General features: G+C 48.7%; 1 protein-coding gene across 14 annotated transcripts in view; it reads right to left on the minus strand.

Moving 5' to 3' along the window:
* The window catches only part of LOC141918134 (transcription factor 4), a 239365-nt gene that overhangs the window by 19896 nt on the left and 195877 nt on the right, over nucleotides 1-23592 (minus strand). For 13 of the 14 annotated variants that reach the window (XM_074812209.1, XM_074812204.1, XM_074812203.1 and 10 more), the window contains 6 exons: nucleotides 22122-22255; nucleotides 18691-18823; nucleotides 9192-9259; nucleotides 7832-7910; nucleotides 5157-5233; nucleotides 2762-2965 (listed from right to left, as the gene is read on the minus strand). In XM_074812209.1, coding sequence (XP_074668310.1) covers nucleotides 2762-2965; nucleotides 5157-5233; nucleotides 7832-7910; nucleotides 9192-9259; nucleotides 18691-18823; nucleotides 22122-22255 — 695 coding nt within the window. The remainder of the gene's footprint in view (nucleotides 1-2761; nucleotides 2966-5156; nucleotides 5234-7831; nucleotides 7911-9191; nucleotides 9260-18690; nucleotides 18824-22121; nucleotides 22256-23592) is intronic. The other variant, XM_074812211.1, reaches the window with a different exon arrangement.

Raw genomic sequence — 23592 nt, forward strand, 5'->3', positions numbered from 1 at the left:
CAAGCTCATTATTTTATAATCACCTCACCCACTATCGCGACAGCGCCGAGCGCGGGGGCATCCCCGGCGCGCAGCAGGCCAGGGAACGTGGTAATTAGCAAATAATTGGCCACCAGAAGAAGCTCCTTCCTTGCCCTAGCAGTTGCCTCACGCTCTGGCATCAAAGTTTTTCTTTCTTTCTTTCTTTTTTTTCTTCCCCTGTGAAAAAAAGGAGGAATCCTGTCTGAATCCTGTCAAATAAAACTCTAAATGTTTGCATTTTCCATATGATGTCTAATCCTATTTGGAATGCTTCTGAACATTTGGCCTTGATTACATCTTGGAGCAATGAATTTCACAGGTCATTGTGTGTTGAATAAAAAGTATTTCTTTTTGTCAGGTTCACTGAATGTCCCCTTGTTCTTTAATTATGAGGCAGGATGAATGGGAGAGCTAGATTTACCTTCTCTATGCTGTCCATTATTCTATGTACCTCTATTATGTCTCCTCTTATTCAGCTCCTTTCTAAACAAAATCACCACAATCTGTTCAACCTCCCTTCACAGGAAAATCCTTCCGTGCTTGCAATCATTCCTGCTGTTTGTCCCCGCGCTCCTCCTAATTCCACTACACTTTTTTGAGATAGGAAAACCAAAACAGAAGACAGCTCCAGGGAAGGTGTATTACACACATGTATGTACGTGCAGATACATACCCGAGGCACACACTGCCACTCCACCAGCTCTGGGGTCCTTTTTCATGGGCTTTTTCAATTCAGGGGGGTTTTGGTCTTGTTTTTAGGGATTCTTGCAGAGCGAGGAGAAATTTCCATGTGACTCTAGCAGAGGCACACGCTCTCCTCCCTCTATGTATATGGTTAATGGAAATTCTTTCTTCTAATCTGCCCTGCCTTGCCCTTAGCATGTGGGATGAGCAGGGGATCAAGCCCAGTCCTCCGCAGCGCCACGCAGCAGCAAAGCGGCCACGGATCTGTCAGGTCCCTTTCTACTTCCACAGCTTTTCCCCCCATCTTAACAAACCTAAATAGCTTGAACCATCTGAAAATACTGCCAGATAACTCCTCGTTCCCTTCCTCCATTCCACGTGAGAGTAAGCAACTCTATTTCTGGAATGAAATTTGGGAATATAAAACCAAGTGCCTTTTAGTCCCGTTGAAGACCGCACTGATCTGGTTCAGCTCTGCCCGGGCACAACTTCGCCGCGTCCTAATCAAGAATCACCGTTTCTCTGCTCCCACAGGATCGTCTTTTGTCATTAACTTCTGCTGCAGGACTTGAAGATTTCTATAAACTCACATGCATTGTGTTAGATGGTTTTCCTTATTATTTTTCTGACATACCAAAAACAAAGAATATTGAAGCGAGATGGTTTTCCTTTGCAAGAAAGAAAGCAGCTGCAAAATATTTCCTTTGCAAAGTGCAAGCTGTCTGTCCTGGAGCCCCGAGTGGTGCATGTCAGGCAAATTATAGACCTGATCCTTCAGGCTTTGGGGACACACCAGTCACCCGTAACGCCAGCACGAGCCCAAGGCGGGTCTGCAGAGCCAGGCTCCTCCGCACCCACGACTTCTCAAGGGAGAAAGAGCTCATAACCCCACATGAAACACGTGCCACAGCGAGCACACGCAGCTCTGGCTCTGAACTACCTCCTCCTCCTGGCTTTAAGCATAGGTTTAAAAACAAGGATGAGATTAGCTCCCATTCCTCAAACCTTCTTCAGCCCCGCGTGCCAAAACCGCACCCGAAACGAAAAACCGCACCCGGCTTCCCGCGTAAGTGGCGGGTCCTGAGCGAAACGCAACGCTACGGACTTCTGTTTGAAAGCAAAAAAAGAAAAGAATTCATGGGGAGGGGCAGGGAATTTAGGTTCACCAAGCCTGGAAGTGAAAGTGTAAACGAACCCAAGGATTTCACACCCACCTCGTGCACCCACGGACCCACACGCAGAGTCTGCCCCTTTGTGCACGTGGCTAATGAGAAGGGCAAACTGGTGGCCCCCAAACACAACCCCCCTTCCTGGAAAGGTATGGGCCAGCCTGACCCCACCACTGGGGGCCAGCCTGACCCCACCACACATTCTGCTCTCAGAATCCCAGAATCATCCGGGTTGGAAAAGCCCTTGAAGATCCTCCAGTCCAACCACGAACCTCACACTGACCGTTCCCAACTCCACCACATCCCTCAGCGCTGGGTCAACCCGACTCTTCAACCCCTCCAGGGATGGGGACTCCCCCCCTGCCCTGGGCAGCCCATTCCAATGCCCAACAACCCCTTCTGCAAAGAAATCCTTCCTAAGAGCCAGTCTGACCCTGCCCTGGCGCAGCTTGAGGCCATTCCCTCTTGGCCTGGTGCTTGTTCCTTGCGTCAAGAGACTCATCCCCCCTCTCTGCACCCTCCTTTCAGGGAGTTGGAGAGGGCCATGAGGTCTCCCCTCAGCCTCCTCCACACTAAACCCCCCCAGTTCCCTCAGCCGCTCCCCATCACACCTGTGCTCCAGACCCTGCACCAGCTCCGTTGCCCTTCTCTGGACACGCTCGAGTCATTCAATGGCCTTTTTGGAGTGAGGGGCCCAAAACTGAACCCACTCATCGAGGGGCGGCCTCACCAGTGCCGAGCACAGGGGTCAGATCCCTTCCCTCTCGCTGGAAGACGCACACACGCCTTAGCGCCCACGAAGCGGTGAACCCCCCGCCCCGTCCATCCCTTCCCTTCCCCCTCCCCGAGCCCTCCAAGCAGGTTCCTCTTCCACCCCACGCGCTTACCATGAGCGAGTGCCGGTTGGCGGAGAGCAGGCCGGTGCCGTAGCCGGAGCCCAGCCCGGCCATGGCTCCGTTGTGTGACGGCCCTATCAAGCCGTGCATGTCGGCGTGGCCCCCCGGCATGGCGGTGGCGGGCCCCACCGCGTGGTTGCGCAGCACGTGGATGGCGTCGTCCAGCCTCTCCAGGCGGTCCTCGATCCGGCTTTGCTGTTTGGGAGCGAGAAACAAAGCGGGAAGAGCATCAGCAAGCGCGCGGGGCTGCCCAGCGCCGGGCACGAGGCGCTGCCGCCGGTGGGCGTGGGGCGCGCGGGGGCACGGTCACTGACAGCCAGTCCTTCCTTCTCAACCCCTCGGTGTGGTTTTTTTTTTTTTTTTGTTGGTTTTAGCTTTTTTTTCCCTTTTTTTTTTTTTGGAGAGGAGTGGTTTTGTTTCCCTAGGGCAATGTTTAGAGTAGCGTTGTGGGGAAGGAGAGAGCATGGTTAACACGAGTACAGCTTTGATTTTCATGGGCAAAACAGGTTCAATGATTCCTCATGAACATAATCATTACAGTACATATGTTGCCCTCTATGTCTTTGAAAAGTTTTAGTGATACTTAAAAAAAAATAAAAAAATAAAAAAATAAAAAAGAAGTAGAAGTAAAGAAACAAATATACCTCTAATTGTAATCAATCTCTAACCGGGATTTTCCTCCCCCCATCTAATCCCAGGATCACACACAAAGAGAGGAAGATAAACTACCAGCTCCTACAGTCCCTCGCTGCCAGTTGGGTTTTTTTCCCTACAGGTATGCATCCAGAAATCACTTTTTATCACTGGTTAAAGCAGCGATAAATACTCTTCCCTAACTGAGCAGCTTACGGTGAGCAACGTGGCAAGGACTAGCAGCCGGGGTGGTCGCGGGGGGCGAGGGGTGCGATGCCGTTGGGGTCCCTACAACCTCAGCTCCCACTTTTCCAACCATCCTAACACCCACAACCCCGAGAACCCCGACCGCTGCTCTCCCGAGTTCCTGCCTCCCAACGCCTCCCAACGCCGCCGCGCTCCGGCTAAGCCAAAACCCAGCCCCCGAGGCGGGCTGCTGGCGGGGCGACGATGAGGAGAAGCAACGGGCCATGGGGAATAACAACCTCAAGGTTTCAGCCTGCCCTGGCTGCTCCAGGAAAGGAGGGCCCCGTGTCTGCGTGGGGGTGCTCCACCAAGAACCCACTGCGGGAGCTGCTGCCCGCAGACACCCCCCTGCACCCCCTGCTCTGCTTCCCCTGAGCCCCGTCGCTGTCCTCAGCCATCCCCAGCACAAGCCAGGGGCGGGGCTGGGCACCTCAAGTCTTTGTTTTTTAATAAAATACAAAAGGGGTAGCTCAACAGGACAGTCCCCCAAATACTGGGGAACCTGAGCTGCAAAAATCATTAGGTGTAGCTTACGGATCTCTACAGCAAATCTCTTAACCGACCCATCGCGCTCCAAAAACCAAAATAACTAAAAAACCTCCAGAAGACACGTTGTCTAGAAAATATCATGGTCAATCAGGAGAAGGATTTCTGGTTCAGGGTGGAAAAACCAGTCTGTACCAATTCCTGACTCTGGCAAACTTCTAAGGAAGTCAACATCACCTTGTCCTAGGGGGTTAAACACGGTGCTCTCGGGAATTATCCAATCGCTTTTTTTTAAGGAAGCTTTTAAGCTCTAGTGCTGTTTATTTTACACCCGACAACATGTCAGGCTTTTCACAGCTGTTAGTGAAACCCTCTCGACTTCCCACCGAGACCAACAATCAAGAAGAGCAAGACAGAGGACACAGGACCCTCTACAGCTCTTCGTCCTACTATGCTTTTGACCAACTCCAACTCTTAATCCTTCCATTAGGAAAGGTAACAAATCTTACTGCCATCCCTTTAACCCTCTCTGCCACGTAAGCGTTTAGGCCCAGCTCAGCCTGGCAAGCTCAGCCCGCCGGCCTTTCCCAGGGAGAGGACTCCTGACCATCCCCGCTGCATTGGCCGCGTTCTCTCCCGCGCTCCCCAGCTCTGAGGGGCTAAGCCCACGCGCCGTCCTGCGTGACAACGCCTCAGCTTTCTACTCCCATCTTCTCTTCGATCTATTCCGCCTGCCTGTTCACCCTCCTCCCCCTCTTTTTTGTGGTCCTTGTCCCCTTTTCAGTCGGTTTCAAGACTGCATCCCCTGTCGAACAGGAGACCCTGGCCAGCAGCATCTCAAACCGCATCACGTAATCTAAAGCACGGGGCACCCATGATACGAATTTAGAGGTGGTAAAATCAAGTCCGAGGGCATAGCGGTCACTAACGAAATGAAAACCTGTGTGAGAAGAATGGATGAGAAATGGAAAGAACAGCAAGTAAAATACTGAGGCAGAGGAGGTCACTAATCAAAACATACCAAAGAGTGTAAGGGACCTTCATAATTGGGAGATGATGACGCTTGACCTCCATTTCTAGACCAAACAGCTGTGCCTGCTAATAGTAAAATTGGAATTACCATTAGAACTATGCAAACAAAAATGTCTTTCAAACTTTTTGGACAGTTTTGTAGACATGTAAATGCCGTATTCCAGATAGACTATAGAGCAGACATATGGAGAACTTCCAAAATACACACGGATGAAAAAAAAAAAAAGAAAAAAAAAAAGGTATTTTGTAGCAAAGCACGTAGATGCAGGCCACAAAGTTCCCCCAGGCTGCTCCTCCGCATAGAGGGCTGCATTCATTCGGCAGCTGGAGCTGCGAGAGGCTCCGGGAGAAGGAAACGTCTCGGTGGTGGAAGGAGAAGCAGCGGTGCCGCGGGGGGCTGCGGGTGGCCGGACCCCTGCGCCAGCCCGGCACAGACTAGCCCATTCTCCTAGCCTTGCTTCGAGACATCCTCAGTGCCACCGATTCCGTCACCCCACCGTCAAATTTACAGAATCTTTAAAAAAAGCAGTCAGTAAAAAGCACTGCACACAACATTCACGGAGACGTCGATAAGGTTTGCGCTCTCTTTGGGCAGATTATTTGGTTTGGCCCGGTGAGACCACCAAAGGTCTGACCGAAAACCTTCTGGTTTGGATCCGCTGCTCTAAATCTGTTCCTGCTGCTGCGGGAAGAAAAGTGCTCCTGGTACCCAGCAGCGTTTTCTAAGGAAAAAATTGCCCTTGCGAAAGAGGCAAACATGGGGAAAAGAAGGTTTTTTTTTCGAGTATTTTCCCAACAGCTTTTATATATTTAGCACAACGCTTAGACAATTTATAATGTTCTTTTGAACAAGTGATCTTCTGAATGATCTCATAAAACAGGGTTAAGAATTTGAGATGGAAATATTAGGATTTTAATCTTAACGTCTACATTGAGTGGCATTTCCTTGAACTGAGATAGGCCAGGGTGGAACTCATGGCAATTTTTTTTTAGGCTCTCGCAGTGTAATTTTTTTTCTCATAGAAGTCAAAATTATGTCAGTTCTAATTAAAACTTAAATCTTCCCTTTTCTGGTCCCCGTGGAGCTTTTAGTTGAGGTTTTGCTACAGCACTGAACGGAGCAATGAGCAGCAATCTTTACTTTCAAAATAATTTTTAACTAGCCCTTGATATCCTTGAGGGAAAGTGTCTTGCATGCTAAACACTTTCAGCTCTTATTTAAATGCACTTATACTCCGTATTTTTATTTTTTTTGACACTCAGTTCTCCCTATTTACCCAGTAGAGCCTGCAGAAAGCAACGCAGCCCAAATTAGCACGGGATTTTCTCTGTGGCTCGGCCCCTTCCATCGGGAAGGAGGGCAGCACCTCGCTAGGAGAAACGCAGCCCCAGTGCTGGGGGTGCTACACCTCGGGGGTGATTCCAGGCAAAATAAGGGCAAATTGTCATTTTCTGAGGTGTGGGACCCCCCCAGGCTATAAGAGGCCAGGCGGTCCCTCTGTCCCCAGCTAGGGGTGGCTTTATGGGGACATTGGTTGACTGGATTTCACCCCAACATTACATACTCTGGGTGTGACAGAGGTGCAAGCGGTGTCCTCCTGGACCTCGCCCTGCACAAGCTTCCCTCCGTCCCTCCTTCCGAAAGGGTCTCAGCACCGTAGAACTGCTCCTAGGTCTGTGCCTTGTGGAGGCTGGGGCATCACTTCAAAGGACGAGGAGTCCAGGAGCTCCCTCTACCTCCACCCTGCTGCTCATGCCCCATGGCGAAGGAGGGATGGCTCAAGCCCTCTCGCCAGCGCTGCCCTACGGAAACACGGCAGCCTTGGCCGTTTTTTAGGGCTCCCGGGGAGGTTTAACGGGGCTCACGCAGACAGAAGAGGAGAGCAGGGCCTTTGGTCGCTTGTGACACAGACCTCATCTCAAAGAGGGGATGGAAAGCCAAGAGGCCTTCTGCAAGGCGTCAGCATGGCCTTGCGGGCGAGGAGAAGCCTAACGCTCTAGCTGAAAAGCCTCAAGGTTTAAGAAATCTGAATTATATTCAGGTAAATGTTTAAAACACCTGATGCTCATGAGAACTACCCTGGGCCTCTCGATCTTTTCAGTTACTTTTATTAGTAAAGTGGGTTTAGTTAAAATGGGCCATTCTTGTGAACAAAGCGTAAAATGAATCAAGCGGATTCACAGGGGCTCGGTTTGTCCAGAGACACATTTTAGGGATCAAACAGGCGTTTGCTTCATCCCCGGGAGGGGATGTTGCGGGGGGGAACGGTCAAGATGTACCTGGCACGGCCGCCCTGGAGCGAGGCCGCCGCGAGGGCCGGGGTGTCCCTGCACAGGGCCACGCTGTGCCCAGGGCAGAAACCATCTGCCGCAAGAGCCCGAGGACACTGCAAGGAAGCCGCAATAAGGATGCAATAAAACTGCTTTTCTGTAAATACATCTGCCTGAGAGCTGCAACGACCTTCTCTCTGCCCTGGCAATCCAGCGTGTAGGACCCCTCTCTGCTCATCTCCGCGGGACCAGCGGCCTCCTGCGCGCGCTCGCGCGGCAACGCGGCCAACGCTGGATGCGCATCTCACACCCAGCACCGCGGGAGCTCATTCAGGCACCTCCTACCAAAAATACGTTGAAAAGTTCAGTAAAATAGAATTGTAACAACAATACCTGAGAGAGAAGGGGGAGAACCAACAGGAGTTGAAGGATTTGATGAAAAGCTGTTGTTGGTGTGATCTGGAGAATAGATCTTTAAAAGATGATACAGAATTAATCTAAAGCCATCACAAACTGATGCAGAAAGAAATATGGAATTCTTATGCATTCAGTTCATTTAAATGAAAGCAGGACAGGTTAAAAAGCCTCTTATTCAAATATTAATATTTTTATAAAGACATATTAGATGCAGGAAGCTAGACAACAGACCCCTTTTGATGGGAACAGACACTAGCCAATTCAGCGATGGTTTCTGATTGTCACACAGACCTGCTACGGTAGATATACACATTTTCATTGCATAAACTACTTTACGAATGAACGTCATTGAACAAGGCCTTAAAACACGCCTGAAAATTGCTTTTTTTCGTTCTGCTGAAATCCCTTAACGGCCAAAATAAAGCAAAGGGAGCGGAGCACGTTAAACCCTGGCACAGCGGGGTTAAGCCGCAGCAGCAAACTCCCAACTACTCGTCCGCTGCTCCAGCGAGAAAGGCCCCGCGTGCCCCGTGCCCGGGCGAGGGTGCCACCGCCCCGCGGCGTCCCCGCTCACCGCCCGTGCCATTTGTCAGGGCACCACTTCAAAGTGGATTCTGTACTGTATCAGTTCGGTTCAGGCAAACTAGAGTCTTGACATTTTCGTCTTTTTTTTTCAATGAAGCATCGAAGAATATGCAAAAAAAAATATTAACTCTCATGAGAACTCAATGGAACCCACTCTGCCCAGAAAATAACTATAGTGGTCCTTATTAAAAGTCAGCCCGTGCCAACCGGTACCGCAGCGGTGGCTGGGGCACGGCAGGGTTTCCTCCCTGTTCGAGCCGGAAAACTGCCGTCCCCCAGCCACCCAGGTAAGAGGGGCCACCGCTGACTTTAACAGCAACCACAGGAACTGAATAGGTGGAAACTGCCACGAAAAATAGAAAATCTAAAGGCAAATTCAAAAGGAGTCCTGTTTGCGGATGGCTCGGTAGCGCAGAAGTCATCCTGCCGCTGGGTTCTGTTCAGACCTCCCTCGCCCTAGTGTGGGATAGACTAACAGACACAGCTCCTCGGCACCCAGTCAGCGTGACCAGGCCAAGGCCTCCCCTCTCGCCGTTTCTATTCTACCGTAAAATTAAATCTAAAACTTTTTAAACACCATTTTGCACTGATTGTTCAATATTTCGGTTGGCAGTAACTCCACGCGGGTGACCTCTGAGACCAGATCTCTCCCGTTTGCTGTTCATCTTCGTAAACTCCAGGCGTCCAATTCTGATTAAAGTTCACACTTTGAAAACGGTAAACGTGTATTCCAAAGTAAATATTTCCTTACAGAGGCAAGTGCTTTCCCCAGCGCATCACCAGTCTGCGAGCTGCCTGCTGCCCCACTTCCTCTGTTTGCTGAAAAACAAAAGACTCGATGTAAAAACAGACAGCAAGACATCACAGACTTCTATTCCTGGTCCACTTACTCATAATTTAATTGCATTCTAATGCTAATTACATAAAATTAATCTTTAATTACCATTAATTTGTTTGTTGAGGTAGATATCAAACACATTCACGCTCCATTTTTGCAGATAAAATATAAACTTGACATGCTGTTTTTTAAAAAAATATATGGCGTATTTGGTAGTATTTGGCCATATCACTTTACTTTTTCTGAACAAAAGGCTTCTGATAGCAGAAGATACTCAAAGGTGTGGAAAATAAGCAAGCACACAGCTAGGTAAGCCTGGGGGTGGGGAAGGGCTCCTGCCTCCCCTGCCCCGTCCCAGGGCGCTGAGTTTCTGCTCTAGGATGCACCAATCTACTCTAACAAGGGTTTTCCTCTTCAAAAACTCTATGGCACTAATATATAAGGGCAATATTTCACATATAAAACATCCCAAACGACTGCAGAGGAACATTATAAAGGTGGCAAAGACAAACGCCCTGGAGCTGGGAAGGCCGGAGCCCAGCCTGCCAGTGTGGCCCAGTTCCTCTCTCTGCGCCCACACTGGGACCAGTCACTAATTGCAGCTTTTGCCACGCTCCCCCGCAGCCCGAGCCGGCCTCGTTGCCAGGGAAGGACAATTAATAAGCAGCTACTCGGTATTTTGTTGTCTCCTCATTCACCCTGTGACCCTGGTCCTTTGTCTACTTTTCACCACGCGGTTTGAAGACTTTCATGAATTTCGTATGGACTTTTCCCAAGTGTTCCTTCTGACTTCGCTTGAACGTTCATTGAGCGTTTAATGAAATGATTTTTCACCGTCTCTCAGGTGATGGGATTGCACCTTTTACATCAGAAACTTAGGGCAAGACAAGTCCTGGTGTAGCAGGCCACCAGTTTCTCACGCTCAGGTGACAGGATGGAAAACTCCGTTACAGGAGAAATCGAAGGGAAGAAAAATTAGGGCAAACATCCCACAAGTTTCAGCATCTGCATGACCATTTATAAAGTAAAAGCGCAGCTGCCCATGACCAACACTTCTGCTTTCACCCCTGAGGCCCCCAAGTGAGGTGGCCAGAACGTGAGAAACCACCCAGTCAGGAACCACCCCTCAAAAGGCTGGAGCAGTGTCAGGAATGTGAGAGCTGAGGCAGGAGAGGATCCCGTATGCCGCGGGGTTTGAAGGGCTTCAGCCCCCCCGTGTCCCCCCCAATTCCCCAGCAGGTTCTGCACCACGAGGCCACTGGATCCTGTGCCCAGAGGACCTCAGGAGCAAACGCAGCCCACGTCTGTACCAGCAAGTGCAAGCACAGGCACTTGCTGGTCATTAAAAAATAATATTAAAAAGCCTCCCGTTAGTCTCCCCGCAGTGTTATTCAGTTAAATGTTGAGTTAAACAGTGGATCCTTTGGACAGCTCGCCGATTTTGGCTGTGGGTCTCAGTACAGGCACTAATCACTGAACGCAGCGCCCAAAGCAGAGGAGCCCATCTGCCTGCGGACGCTGCAGCTCCGCGGCAGCAGCTGGGAAACCTGTGGGCCAGGGGATGTCCTGCCGTTCCCCTTCAGCGCACCCTTTCTGCTCCACCTCCTCCAGTCTCCCCTCCCTGAAAGCCTTTACCCCCTCCATGCAGCTTTTCCAAGCCTCCATCCCTTGTCTCCTCCATCCCAGCCTCCCTGGCTCAGCAGCATCTCTGCCCTCAGAGCCACCAGGGACTGATCCCGCCTAAACCCAACGTTTCCCTTCAGCAGGGTCTGCTTAAGAAACCTTAAGGAATGGCACAGAACAGTGTTTTCCTTCTATTTCTCACGTACAACGTGCGTGTTACCAAATTTTTACACCTTGACGTTTAACCTGACTGTGTAACCTGGACATCTCAGCGTCTCTCCTACAGCATCTTCCCCTGGGAAGGCCTCAAGGTCTACGCGTGTCCCCGACGCTGTCAAACTCGTACGGTGCCATTTGCAACTACGCCTTTGCTGACTCTTTTTCTTAGTTAAACTTTTCCTTTATTATTGCATATTTGAAAATGTGCTCATCTGCCAATGACAGCTTATTTGTGATCTCAGCTCAGTTTGAAATTGGGCATCAAGATGTACAAAGAAAGATAAATAAAGAAACGTGAAGACAGATAGAACAGGCGGTGTCAGCTCGAGATACAACTTTTCAGGGTAATTTAACCTTGTAAATCACAATCTAAAGGTTTGAGCCTTGAATAATACCAGGCAGATGTCCAGAAATTCAGTTACTTTGCTCTAAAGTGAACTGCGAATCTAAATGTAAATCATGCATTGTTTTTTTCCTTCTTTTAAGTGACTCTAACTGCATTATTCTAAAATTAAGTCCTCCATTTGTCTGTCTGAAGGCTGGTTTCTCCTAATGAGATGAGCTACACTGGTCCTGTGGGAGAAGCAAAGGCAGGGACCACAGTCCTGCTCCACGTGCTCTCAGAAACCTGACAGCACTGAGCTGGGCCATGTCTTCTATTAGTTACTGCTAAGAACAAAGGAATTCTTCAGATATATTGAATATTAAACTTTTCCTGTAAGACTTTGAAGACAAATTAATGCGGTAGACCTGGAAAACATAGAGGGAGAGCCTCAGGGATGGGCAGCAGCGTGCAAAGTCCCCTTTTGCGCAGAAGAAGGAGCTTCAGTGGGAAAGGGATGCTTGAAAAGCAGTAGAGTAGGGGTTTGTAACACAGGGAAGGCAAGCTCACGGCATTATTTGTTGCTCTCGTTGTATAAAAACTGAAAGCCACCCATTAAAACAAACAAAAATAACGTGGGTTTTTTTTTTAGTAGCATCCAAGGAGATGGGGAAAACTGCTGCACTAAGGTATGCAAAGACCAAACGTATAAATAGATTTAAAAAGAACTGGGCAAATTAGTGGAGAAGAATGTCCATCGGTGGCTACTGAACACCAGCCCCAGAGGCAACCCCAGCTCGGGCCTGCAAAACCCCGAGGGAAGGCGGAGGAGGGAGGGGTGGAGGCTCCTTCCCAGCTGCCCACCAGCATCTTGGCTTTGGGTTCTCAGGGACAGCAGAGAAAATGGGCAAAGGGAGGCAACTACGGGACCTTCCGCGTGGAAGACCAGGATAAGCGTAAGTAGACAGAGATCTCCTGAAAGCGTGCATGTCCCAAAAATACCTGGGTTTGCTTAAATACAGCTACGTTTTTCAATGTATGCTTTTCTTTCTTACATCACTGTTTTACATGTGAGCTAAGATTTGCTTTAGCTGTCATTTTGGTAATGTAAGGGACAGGACTGAGATCTGCAGGTGACTAAAGAAAACCTGTACTGAAGGAAGAATGGAAAAATAAGAGTCTCGAGGAGAAACACAGCAAGGACCGTCTGCTGCAAGTGCCCGATGATTTCGGGAGCATTGTGACAAAATTAACATCATCCCAGGACTGGGCGTTACAGAAATAAGAACCAGACCTCAAACGTAGGAAAAGATAATCCAGGTTATCACTACAGAGAACGGTAACGTGCAGTGCTGCTTCACACAGGGAACGGCTGTGGAAGATAATCAACTGTAACTATTAATATCACACAGTTGTTGGTCCATCCCTTCACCACCAGCTCCTACGACACACTATTTAAATACTCCGTCACCCCTGGGTAAAACCAAACCTCAGGTGGTTTTTCAAAAAAATGTAGAAAGCAGAACAGGTATCGATCCTATTTAAATAAAAGGCTTTCAGCACATCTAACAGGAGCTCCTCCACTTCAGCTTTCGGAAGAAAACCCTAAGATGTAAGGGTAGAGCAAGACAGAGGATCTTAGGCAAATATTTAATGCAAGTTACATACAAGACCAAAAAAAAATACTTTGAAAAAGCAATTTTTAACGGCTTCAAAGTTAGCACTAAAAGCTTTTTCAAGCCCATCAGAAATAAGGACAATGATGGAGAGTTGGTGGGACCTGCAAACAACCAAGATGCAACAGAATGCAGGGAAAAGAAGGGTAATAGAAGAAATGCTAAACAGATTATTTTCATCTGCCTTGCCACGGGACAGATGATATTTTACAAAGGATTAGTCAGAAAAATTGGCTCCAACTGATGTGTCAATGTAAAGGCTTTAAAATAAATTGATAAAAAGAAAAATAAAGAACAGCCAAATGACGTTTCTAAGAGCTAACAAAATTGTCTAACTTCTAACTGCAACGTAAAACCAACTGCTTAGGCCAACCTAGTGCTGACGTCAAGAAGGTAGAAAATATTAAAAACTAATATTGAAAACAAAGTTCTGTGAATTCAAAGGGCTACCAGATTTTAAATCTGACTTCTCTACTAGGGAAGATACAGAGGAGCAATATCCGTGTGGATAAATACACCGTATCACACAACCAACGCCGCTCTTTTGCGGAGGGAAGTCGTGTCTTGCAAATCTAAATTCTTTCAAAAACATGAGGAGCGCATTGATGTGGAAGATCCAGTAAATAAAACGGATTTCTACGCTCAGCTTCAACAAAGGCTCTTAAAGAAACGAAACTGTCTTCAGATAACAGGGAAGCCAGGATGTTCTTGCAGATTAAGAAATGATTAAGAGGGAGACTACGAGAGCAGGAATTAATAGTTAGCTTTATAAGGGAGGCGTAGTCCCAGAAAATTCCCAGTTGTGCTGATCTGTACTGTTCAACATACTCATACATGGCCTGGAAAAAGATGTGGCATACGCTGAAGTTGTGATGTTTGGCAAGATCCTGATTCAGGATAATAGAATATGATGTTATGTGTAAAGAGCAGCTCTTGCAACACCAGCTTGCTGGGTAGTAAATGCTGTACATACACAAAACCCACCAGGCAACGAACACGGGGGGAAAAAAGCCTTATGCCATAAATGCACACAAACGGGCTCTCGGTTACCTAATACACAGTCCAGAAAGAGGAGAACACCTAGAGCTACAGCGAGTCATTAGTGCCAATCTGAGCTGATGAACCAGCCCCTCACCGCCCCCAACGACGAGCAACGACTAGGCCAAGAGCAGAGACAACCCTGAAGCCTGTTATGTCCCTCTATGAATTCACAACACACTGGTATTTTGGATACGGAGCAAAGATCTGGTAAGTCCATCAAGAAAGAGCATCAAGGTCTAGAGAGCAGAAGAAGTAGAGTCAGAAAAAGTAGAGGGTGGTTCCCTTAGAGGATGAACTCAATAAACGTGGATTCTCCAGCTTGGAAAAGGGACCATGACAGTGGGGTATGATACAAGCCAGTCAGAGAGGGACCTGGGGGGGTTGATTGCTAGCTGGCTAAACATGAGCCAGCAGTGTGCCCAGGTGGCCAAGAAGGCCAATGGTATCCTGGCTTGTATCAGCAATAGCGTGGCCAGCAGGGACAGGGAAAGGATCTTACCCCTGGACTCGGCACTGGTGAGGCCGCCCCTCGATGAGTGGGTTCAGTTTTGGGCCCCTCACTCCAAAAAGGCCATTGAATGACTCGAGCGTGTCCAGAGAAGGGCAACGGGGCTGGTGCAGGGTCTGGAGCACAGGTGTGATGGGGAGCGGCTGAGGGAACTGGGGGGGTTTAGTGTGGAGAAGAGAAGGCTGAGGGGAGACCTCATGGCCCTCTCCAACTCCCTGAAAGGAGGGTGCAGAGAGGGGGGATGAGTCTCTTGACCCAAGGAACCAGCGCCAGGCCAAGAGGGAATGGCCTCAAGCTGCGCCAGGGCAGGGTCAGACTGGCTCTTAGGAAGGATTTCTTTGCAGAAGGGGTTGTTGGGCGTTGGAATGGGCTGCCCAGGGCAGGGGGGGAGTCCCCATCCCTGGAGGGGTCGAAGAGTCGGGTTGACCCAGCGCTGAGGGATGTGGTGGAGTTGAGAACGGTCAGTGTGAGGTTCATGGTTGGACTGGAGGATCTTCAAGGGCTTTTCCAACCCAGATGATTCTGTGATATGATACATGAAGCCAAACAACAGGGCAGAAAGGCTGTCATCTCCTGCTGAGGGCAACACGAGGGGGAAGAACCACATCGGGCCCTGAGGGAGCAGAGTCAGACTGAAGGAGGAGGAGCACTGTTCCACAAGTGCGTAACATCACCGTGCCAGGCCGAGCCTCTAGGGAAGGCCGGGTCACTTCATGGAGAAGAATGAACTCGAGCTTCCTAAATACTGAGCGCTGGAACAACTGGGAGAATATCATATATGTTTGCTTTGTTTTGATATTCCTCCCAGGAAATCCGTAAGAGTTTTTGCTGGAGGCAGGACCGTTGCATAGATGAGCTTTTGCTCTGAACAAGGACAGATGTTTTCAAGTTCTTAAGCAAAACATGGAACAATTTAACACGAGGAACACTAGGGAACTCCCCCAAAACTGGAAGGGCACAGTTTATCCAAGACGTTTCTACACTGGGCTTTAACTGACCGAAGCAGCCAAATCCAGACTCCAAGGAAGGTTTTAATTCATTAACTGATGATGGACAATGGTTTGAGGCAAGAGCAAGGGAACATTTGATGAAACTTCCAGGAAAAGAAATTAAAATAGGTGAAGTCCATCCCTGCAGAGAGTGCAGCTGGGGGAAGCTGGGCAAGCAGGCAGCTTCAGCAGGTTCAGAGGGGATTAGGTGACTGCACGGACCACAGCTCCAGAAAGAGGTGCCTGAAGAGCCGGGCAGGGATGTCCCCTCCAACCACCCCAACGTGACGGTCCTGGCTGCAGGAGCTGCAGGGAAGGCCCAGGATCACGCTGAGGGCTAAGTTATCTAACTTAGACCACCCATCTGAAGCAACAAGCATTTCTTATCTACTTGTGCTGGTCTTTATTTCCTCCAAGTGGCCTAAAGATGCTTGTTACTAGAGACTACACGTGAGCCAAACGCTGGTGTCCCCGCTAGAGAAGGCAGGTCTCCGCCGACACAAAACATCAGCAGATTCTGGCGTGATGCAGAAGACAAAGAGAACTTGGGCACAGGATTGGAAAACAGGACTTGAAAACGCGCCGCCAAAGCTGTGGCTTTTCCTTGTGAGCTGTTCCCCCACTCGCAGGACTATTAATGTACTGAAGGCCTCGTGAAAGACTGCAACCTCTTGATGGATTGATTCTAACTCTTGTTGAAGAGCGTGTTTATTGTTACAGTTAATCTCCTAAAACTTTCTCAGCATGTTTCTGCGAAGAACAATTCCGCGCTGGAAAGCAAAGGGACAGAATGACGAAGTACAGCCTTTTCACATCCTTCTGCTGGGATTCTGATTGTAAATCTCTGATTATTGAATAAATTTCCAGGAATCAGTATCTCAGCGAGTAGAATTCTATCTAGCAAAGCATCTCGTGTAACTGATAGGCTGGAGCCTTCTATTAGAGAATTCCAGCCGGACTTTTTATAGTTTAAATTCTAGTACAAACTCACGCTGTTCTGATGGAATAAGGCTTTCTGAAACAGCAGACTGGAAGTGATGTTTCTATGTTAAGAAGAGTGGAAAAACTTGCACCATCTCGGTATTCACAGCTGATGATCTTCCCAAATTATGAGGAAGTGACATTGCTGGATAAAAGTCATATTCTTCTTATACTGTGCGACAGTTCACCACCCTCCTGTAACTGGAAGCTTAACATTCTTGTAAAATATACAGTGCAGTATTATGTGACTGCTCTGGTAATAAAATTACTGTGAAACCAGTGCCTCAAGGGGAAATGCACATGATGTTTCTCCTGGAAAAGCTGCATGTCACAGTGCATAATGTCATACAAACAACACGTCATTAGAAGCGAAAGCAGCAAGTGGGATTAATCCAGGCATCAGACGGGTACGATCGGCTCGTACAGCGTCTGCTCTAGCTCAGTAACCGGTCGCTTCAACATCGCACTCTGGAAATACAAAGCCAACCCTCAGTGTAAAATTAACCACCGCCGATGCCGTCCTGCAGTCCCTTGGAAGGATTTTCTCCCTGCTGCCCGAGTGTCGGGGCTCCCCTGCCCCAGCCCTGCTCGCTGTGCTCGGGGTCCCCATGCCAGGACGGGCCGACGCGCTCCCCGGTCACCGGGATGGAGGCACAGCGGCTCCCGGCTGGGCCTGCTCGGGAAAATCAGGGCAAAGACAGAGTGTGCCCAGACTTCAGGGGAGGTTCACTGGTTTAGGAGGAGAATAGGACTCGCATCGAGACCCAAGAAATACTTTTGCAGCCCTCAGCTCAGACACAGCCCAACTACTTGTTGAATATTTACAGCCGCTAAAAAAAAAAAAATATCTGCGTGTTTGTATTGTTGCTCTTCTGAGTCACACACTGGGGTTTTCAGGAGATGAAGCCAGATGAAAAGCTGGGTGCGTTTTTTTACATGGGAAATTCAGGCACTTTTCTGGGTGGCTCCCGGAGGCACAGGGGCAGGAGACTCCCACCTGTTTACATCCCTCCACAAGATCTCGCATCCCTAACTGTTATCTGTAAGGCTGCTGCATAACTGGCGTAAAAATGGCTGAATTAAACTGGGACTCCATTAGACTTCTTTTGAGGGAAAAAGAGAGTGATTTGCCTATGTCACGCGCACAGAAGCAGCAATACGTCGTAAAGGAAGAACTCTCCACGGAATGGCGAGGCTGAGCACAGAAATGCTACCCTGAAATGGGATCCGTTTTTCTCAGACAGTGACAAATTAAGAAGAGACTGTATTTAGTTTCTTCTTTGTTCAGAGACCCTGAAAAATATGATGCCCATGTGTTAATGTTTGAACCCACCCTCCATTCTTACTGCATTAGTCCTGCTCGCAGTCATTCAATACAGAATCATGTGTGTAATGTGAAACATGTGTCCAGCGATGTGTTCCCTATTTACCAATTATTTAATTAGCGTTATTTGCTCTTTGAGATACAGGCAAAGCAATATTTTTTTATTTCCTGTATTTAAGGATGAACCGGTATTTGCCAAATATTTAAGTAGACAGAGGTATGCTCTTAATTTTCGGCGTCACTGGCGGCAGGGTCAGAGGCAGCTCTCTCCCTTACGGCGCCATCGCTGTGTCCCCCACACCACGTGGGAACCCGGCGATGAACTGAAGGGGATGAACGTCGCGATAGAGGAGCATCACCAAGAGATTCAATCACCAAAAACCACAAAATCAAACTTCAAAACCAGTGGCATCGGGCACTCAGCTGGTGCCACGTCTTCCGCACAAACTCTGAAGCAAAGCGCTCTGCTGTAATTGTGTTTAATTCACAAAAAAGAAGGAAAATGCACGAGCAAAGGAGGTGAAGGCCAACTATGACGTACTCATTTCCACAAAATCCTTGCTGCCTCTCTGCACCTACTGAACTAAGAAGCTAGTCCTGCACACTGGGATATGCCATCACATTTCAGCTCTTGGGCACGAGCGCGGTGCGCTGAAGCAGACGGGAGGGGAGGCAGGGGGGCAAGGGAGAGCCTCGGAGCGGCGGGCGCGGCACCCAACCCCGACTCACCCATGATACTGTCCGTCCCGTTGGCAGGGGGTGTGCAAGAGGACGCGCTGTAATGATTTGTGCCACTGCGGTGGAAGGTGGACATCGGAGGAAGACTGGAATTGATGTCTGCTGAGGAGTGTGATGGGTAGCTCTGCGGCAAAAAAGGATTAAAAAAAAGGAAATATTGTAAGTATCCAGACCACGGAAAGCAGCAGGCTGTTCACACTGCCCCAGTCCCGAGCGCTGTCGTACTTCACCCCACTGAGAAAAGCAGAATGCTGCCCTAAGGCTACATGGGGAGTGTATTTTTCTACCCTAACTCAACATTTTCTGGAGGAGACGCAGCATACACCCACCTGATGTGGATAAATATCCACAGTGGATGGGTCGTCATTGGTGATGGTACCATAGAGATGTAATGAGAAGGAATTATAGAAGGTTGGGTGATAAATGAAGCGAACTTTTTTGACAGGGACAGCTCCTGGCTGGAGGAGAAGCCTTCCAAAGGAAGTGCTAGGAACCCCATGACATTAAAACCAAGACCTGACTACAAAAGGCGCCAGGTTGGTATTACAAAAGGCGCCTTAAGGACACCCACCAGCACCGCAGGGCAGCACCGCCGGGAGCCCTGCTCCCTCCCACCGCAGCCCCTCGGGGAGACAGACGTCCCAGTCCTCCCAGCGAGCCTGGGCCAAGCGGCTGGGCGGCATGCAGACGGCTGGGGTAGCTACACCGCTGGCTCAACCAGACCTGCCTTACTCTGACACAACGCTGCTGCGGTCAAGCGTTTTGCTGAATCTGCGTTCCTTTAAACCTGGCTTACATTAGTGCTGTTTGTCACTCTAGAATAGTCTTTCCTCCATCAGTCTAAGACCCTGTGTGCAGACAGGTCCTAGAACAGGCCCAGCTTTCACCTCCATCGCAGCAGAGATGAGATCCTGCAGAAGACCTCTAGGTTTTGGAGACTCTCACACAAAGCCTCCTGAGAAACACAAGTACCTGGAGACACGTGGTGGTACCTGGCCCAGGATCAAGGCATTAAGTAAGACCAAGATCATCTCCGTGCCCTCTGCCTCCTTTGGTGGTTCAGAGTAAGCTGGCTGGAGAACATCCTTCCCTTCAGCTGTACTACTTAACTACTTTTACAGGATTTCTTGTAATTAAGTGCCAAGTACTGTAAAGTTATCTCAAAGAATGTAAACAACACAGCCCAAACCTGGTTTTCTTATCCATGGAAAAACGACCATCAGCTCTAACTGAGGTCTGAGTAACGTTTTCAGGCTTTGATTCATTTTAAGCCATTCCAGGACTTCAGCCCCAAACCCAACTGGCCAAAAAGGCCTGGCCGAGCAGAATGTCTCGTGTGACGGAGAAACGAGCAGCCAGCCATTGCGGAGGTCAACGGTCCCAACACCAGGGTCTCCATCTCCCAGGCTCAACGGCTGTTCCACGCCACGTATCTGGCTTGGGATTTTCTCATTTCTCGGGGGGAGACATCCAGCCACAACTGCCAAATATTTTAGGAAAACCATGGGATGTGAATAGCAGAGCAGAGAACTGTTCTCTGTGCTCAATGCATCAATTTAGAAAATCACTGATATGCCTGAGAAAGTGAAAATAATAAAGAGCTTTTCTTCCTTTCTTTTGCTATATTCATTTTCTCTACAGGTCACTGAGAAGTTAAGGACATTTGCAGGGAACCGAACTGAAATCACTCAAACTTTCCTCGACAAGCTGACCACAAACTGCTGACCTCTCGCTGATGCTCCAGCAGAAATTATGCAGAGACTATTTAAAGCATCCCCCTCTCCCTTCTGTCCCAGCGTTACCAAAACCGCAGAAGGCTCTGCCAGTCCAGACATGTGTAATAAATGATTAATATGAGCACCTACAACTTGGACTGTAGGTCCTCACTATCACTGAAATTTATCAGTGGTCCTCACTATCTCTGAAATTTAGGGTAAATATAATTACATCTACATAGGAAAACATTTTGGGGAGTTTAGGTGCAACGTCCCTACCCATTTTACATCGCAGAAATATTTTAGCTCTTCATAAAAACCTCTTACATGTTACAAACCCAAGAACTACAGAATCAAGGTTAAGCTGAAATGCAAAAATGCTTGTAGAGTGGCCCCAGCAAGGCACTCGGCTCTCTTACCTCTACCCTGAGCTGATACCGTGAAAAGCCACCTAACTCTGATGAATGAGCACCAGTGTAGATAACAAATTAGATTAAATTGGGTTTTAAAAGTTATGCTCAATTTTTATTATATAGGCTTGTCACTTCACAGCAACGTTAAGTTTGCTTAGTGCCTTAATTATGCCTTATATAAGGACATGATTAAGCAGTTTTTGAGGCAATTTCTTTTGCTTTTGACTTCCTATTAATTTTACACAGCAGTGTGCTAAACCTCGTTAACTGTGAGACTTTAAAGATTTGTTTTGCAAATTACTTTCCAGTTTGCAAGAGTGACTTTAATTCTTCTGATTCCCCAAAAGATGGTTCTGTGAGAGTTTACAGCAACGGACTCTTTCCTCCCTTAAAACCAGTGCTCCTCATTACTCTTCCTTGTTAATGGTCTTCACGAATGAAAAGTATAGGCACAAAATAAAAAAACATTACTTGGAATGTTTCACCCATTTGGAGAAAAATGACTTCACTTTAGCTGTCTGTTCTTTACACCTTACTGAAAACCAAAACAAAACCAAAAATGGAATTGATGGAAGCCAGTGTTATTTCTACATAATCAATTCAGCGATGATATTAGGAGAATATCCCCTAAGCTGTACTCAGATCAGATTTAATTCCAATTTTATTCTCTTCCAATACAATGGATGGAATCAGTCCCAGCAACTTCCTCCTGCTACGGATCAGGATGTACCGGAGAAAATAAAAATACCTCCCTTTTTTAAAGCAGAAAATTGATGCTAGATAGTTATCTAGAAACTCCGAGCAGCAAAGGACACTGAATGCCATAAATGAACACCAAAAGCAGAGGCGCGCGCAGCTCATCGGCAGGCTGGCGGCCGCGAAGGCGAGCAGAGGGCGCAAACGCGGGCTCAACCCTCTCCTCGCACTGTCGGCTGAAGGCACAGCCTGCCTGACAGGGGTTTTTTTTTCCCCTTTTTTCACTTCCCAGTTGCACCAAGAGAGGTTCTGCACAGAGGTGGTGACCTGCAGCGGACCCGGCAGCGCACAGAGGGCAAAGCCGCCGCAGGACCCAATCGCCACCCCACCTCCTCGCCCAGCCCGTGCCACCCTTCCGCTCCAAAAACTTTCCTTCCCTCAGCAGAACCCTGATAAAATCCTTAAGGCAACGTTTTTTCTGAGATTCCTCGGTTTCGCGGCGCCGGCCAACGCCCGACGGCGCTCGGAGGAGCTTTGAGCGGCACGACTCGGGTCGGCGCGATGCCAGCCGTGCCCCCACCCCCTGCCCGCGCCTTACCAAGCGGTCGTGTGGGTGCAGGCTGCAGTAGCTGCTGGACTGGGGGATGTGAGAAGAGTTGCCCAACATGCCCCCATAGCCGGGCTGGTTCATCCCGCTGGAGGAGCTCCACGGGTCGCTGCTGTGATGGCCATCTGTAACACAGGAGGGAAACGCCGCTGGCCGCCGGTGCCGGAGCCCGCAGGACCGACGGCTCCGGGCCCCGGAAAACTCTGTCCCCAACGGGGCTACAGGGCTGCGCCGCTTCGGCATAAAGCCACGGACTTTAATTTAAAAAAATGAAGCTGAACTGAGCAACAACGCTCGCGTCATCCCGCGATGCTTCCTGAGAGTCACATCGCTCAGGCTTCTAAGGCTCCTGCTGCTTTATTCCTGCTCTGGTATCACAAACCCAAGTACATAAACTCCCGTTGTAACAAATTTCATCAGAGACAAAAATCTGAACATTGAAACAACACACACCGAAGCCCACAGAACGAGGATGGGCTAATGAGCTCTGGAGATGCCTCAACTTGGGAAATGATTAGATAATTCCTGAATTTTGAATGTTTCCACATCCAGAAAGTTTTGGGAGTTGTTTCGTTGCTGCTTTTTGTTTGTTTGTTTAAAAAGAGAGTAGCACCGCTTGTGTGGTTTCTCCTTTTAGGGATTTCACAGCTTGTGCCCCTGTGCTCATCCTTCAGGCCAGTTCACCACCGAGGCACTGAGGAGTGGAAAAAAGGCTCCCCAGATTTTATCAAGTCAAACAGTTGGCTGCGTATTTTGCGTTTAACTAGACATGCTGAAATGGAATCATAATAACGCAGCGAAATGTATTTTCTACTGGAAGAATGCCAATGTGTTCACAAAAAAAAAAAAAGAAAAGGTAACTTTTCTGTAACGATCAGCAGACCTGAAGGACAGGCACGTGGGTTTTTTCAAACTACAGGAGTTGGTCTAATAAAAAATTATGATGTCTCACCTACAGCCCTGCCTTATTTATACACTTCAAACACCCTGGCAGCAGCAGCACCTCTAGCATCACCTTCCCATGGCTGTTTGAACAGTCATTTAACTCAGATTGATGGCTTCAACACGAATCTGTGAGAAGATAACATTTAAAACCGCAGAACGGCCTGAGCGCTACAAAGGGTAAATATTTGGCATCATTAGAACCCTATTAATCCCCAGCTTTGTAAGTCCACGGGAGTTTCACAGCAGGTTGGCTCTTGGGGTGGTATATTTGTGTTTTAAGCCAAGAGCAGCGTTGACTTTCTAGTCGTGGCCTGTATTTTGTCCAGACGCAGATGCCCCACCCAGGAGGTGACCAGCAGGGCCAGTGCTCTGAGCGATGGCCTCTCCCCTCCCGCGAGGATCCGCCAGCACTGGCGGAGGAGCAGTGGGCAGGAGGGGCCAGTGGTCACTCTTGCCCACGTCCCTGCCTGCTGCTGCTCCTCCGCCAGCAGCCAGCTCGTCCTCCCGTGGCAGCTGC

The sequence above is a fragment of the Strix aluco genome, chromosome Z (assembly GCF_031877795.1).
Source record: "Strix aluco isolate bStrAlu1 chromosome Z, bStrAlu1.hap1, whole genome shotgun sequence".
In the NCBI taxonomy this organism is placed as follows: domain Eukaryota; kingdom Metazoa; phylum Chordata; class Aves; order Strigiformes; family Strigidae; genus Strix; species Strix aluco.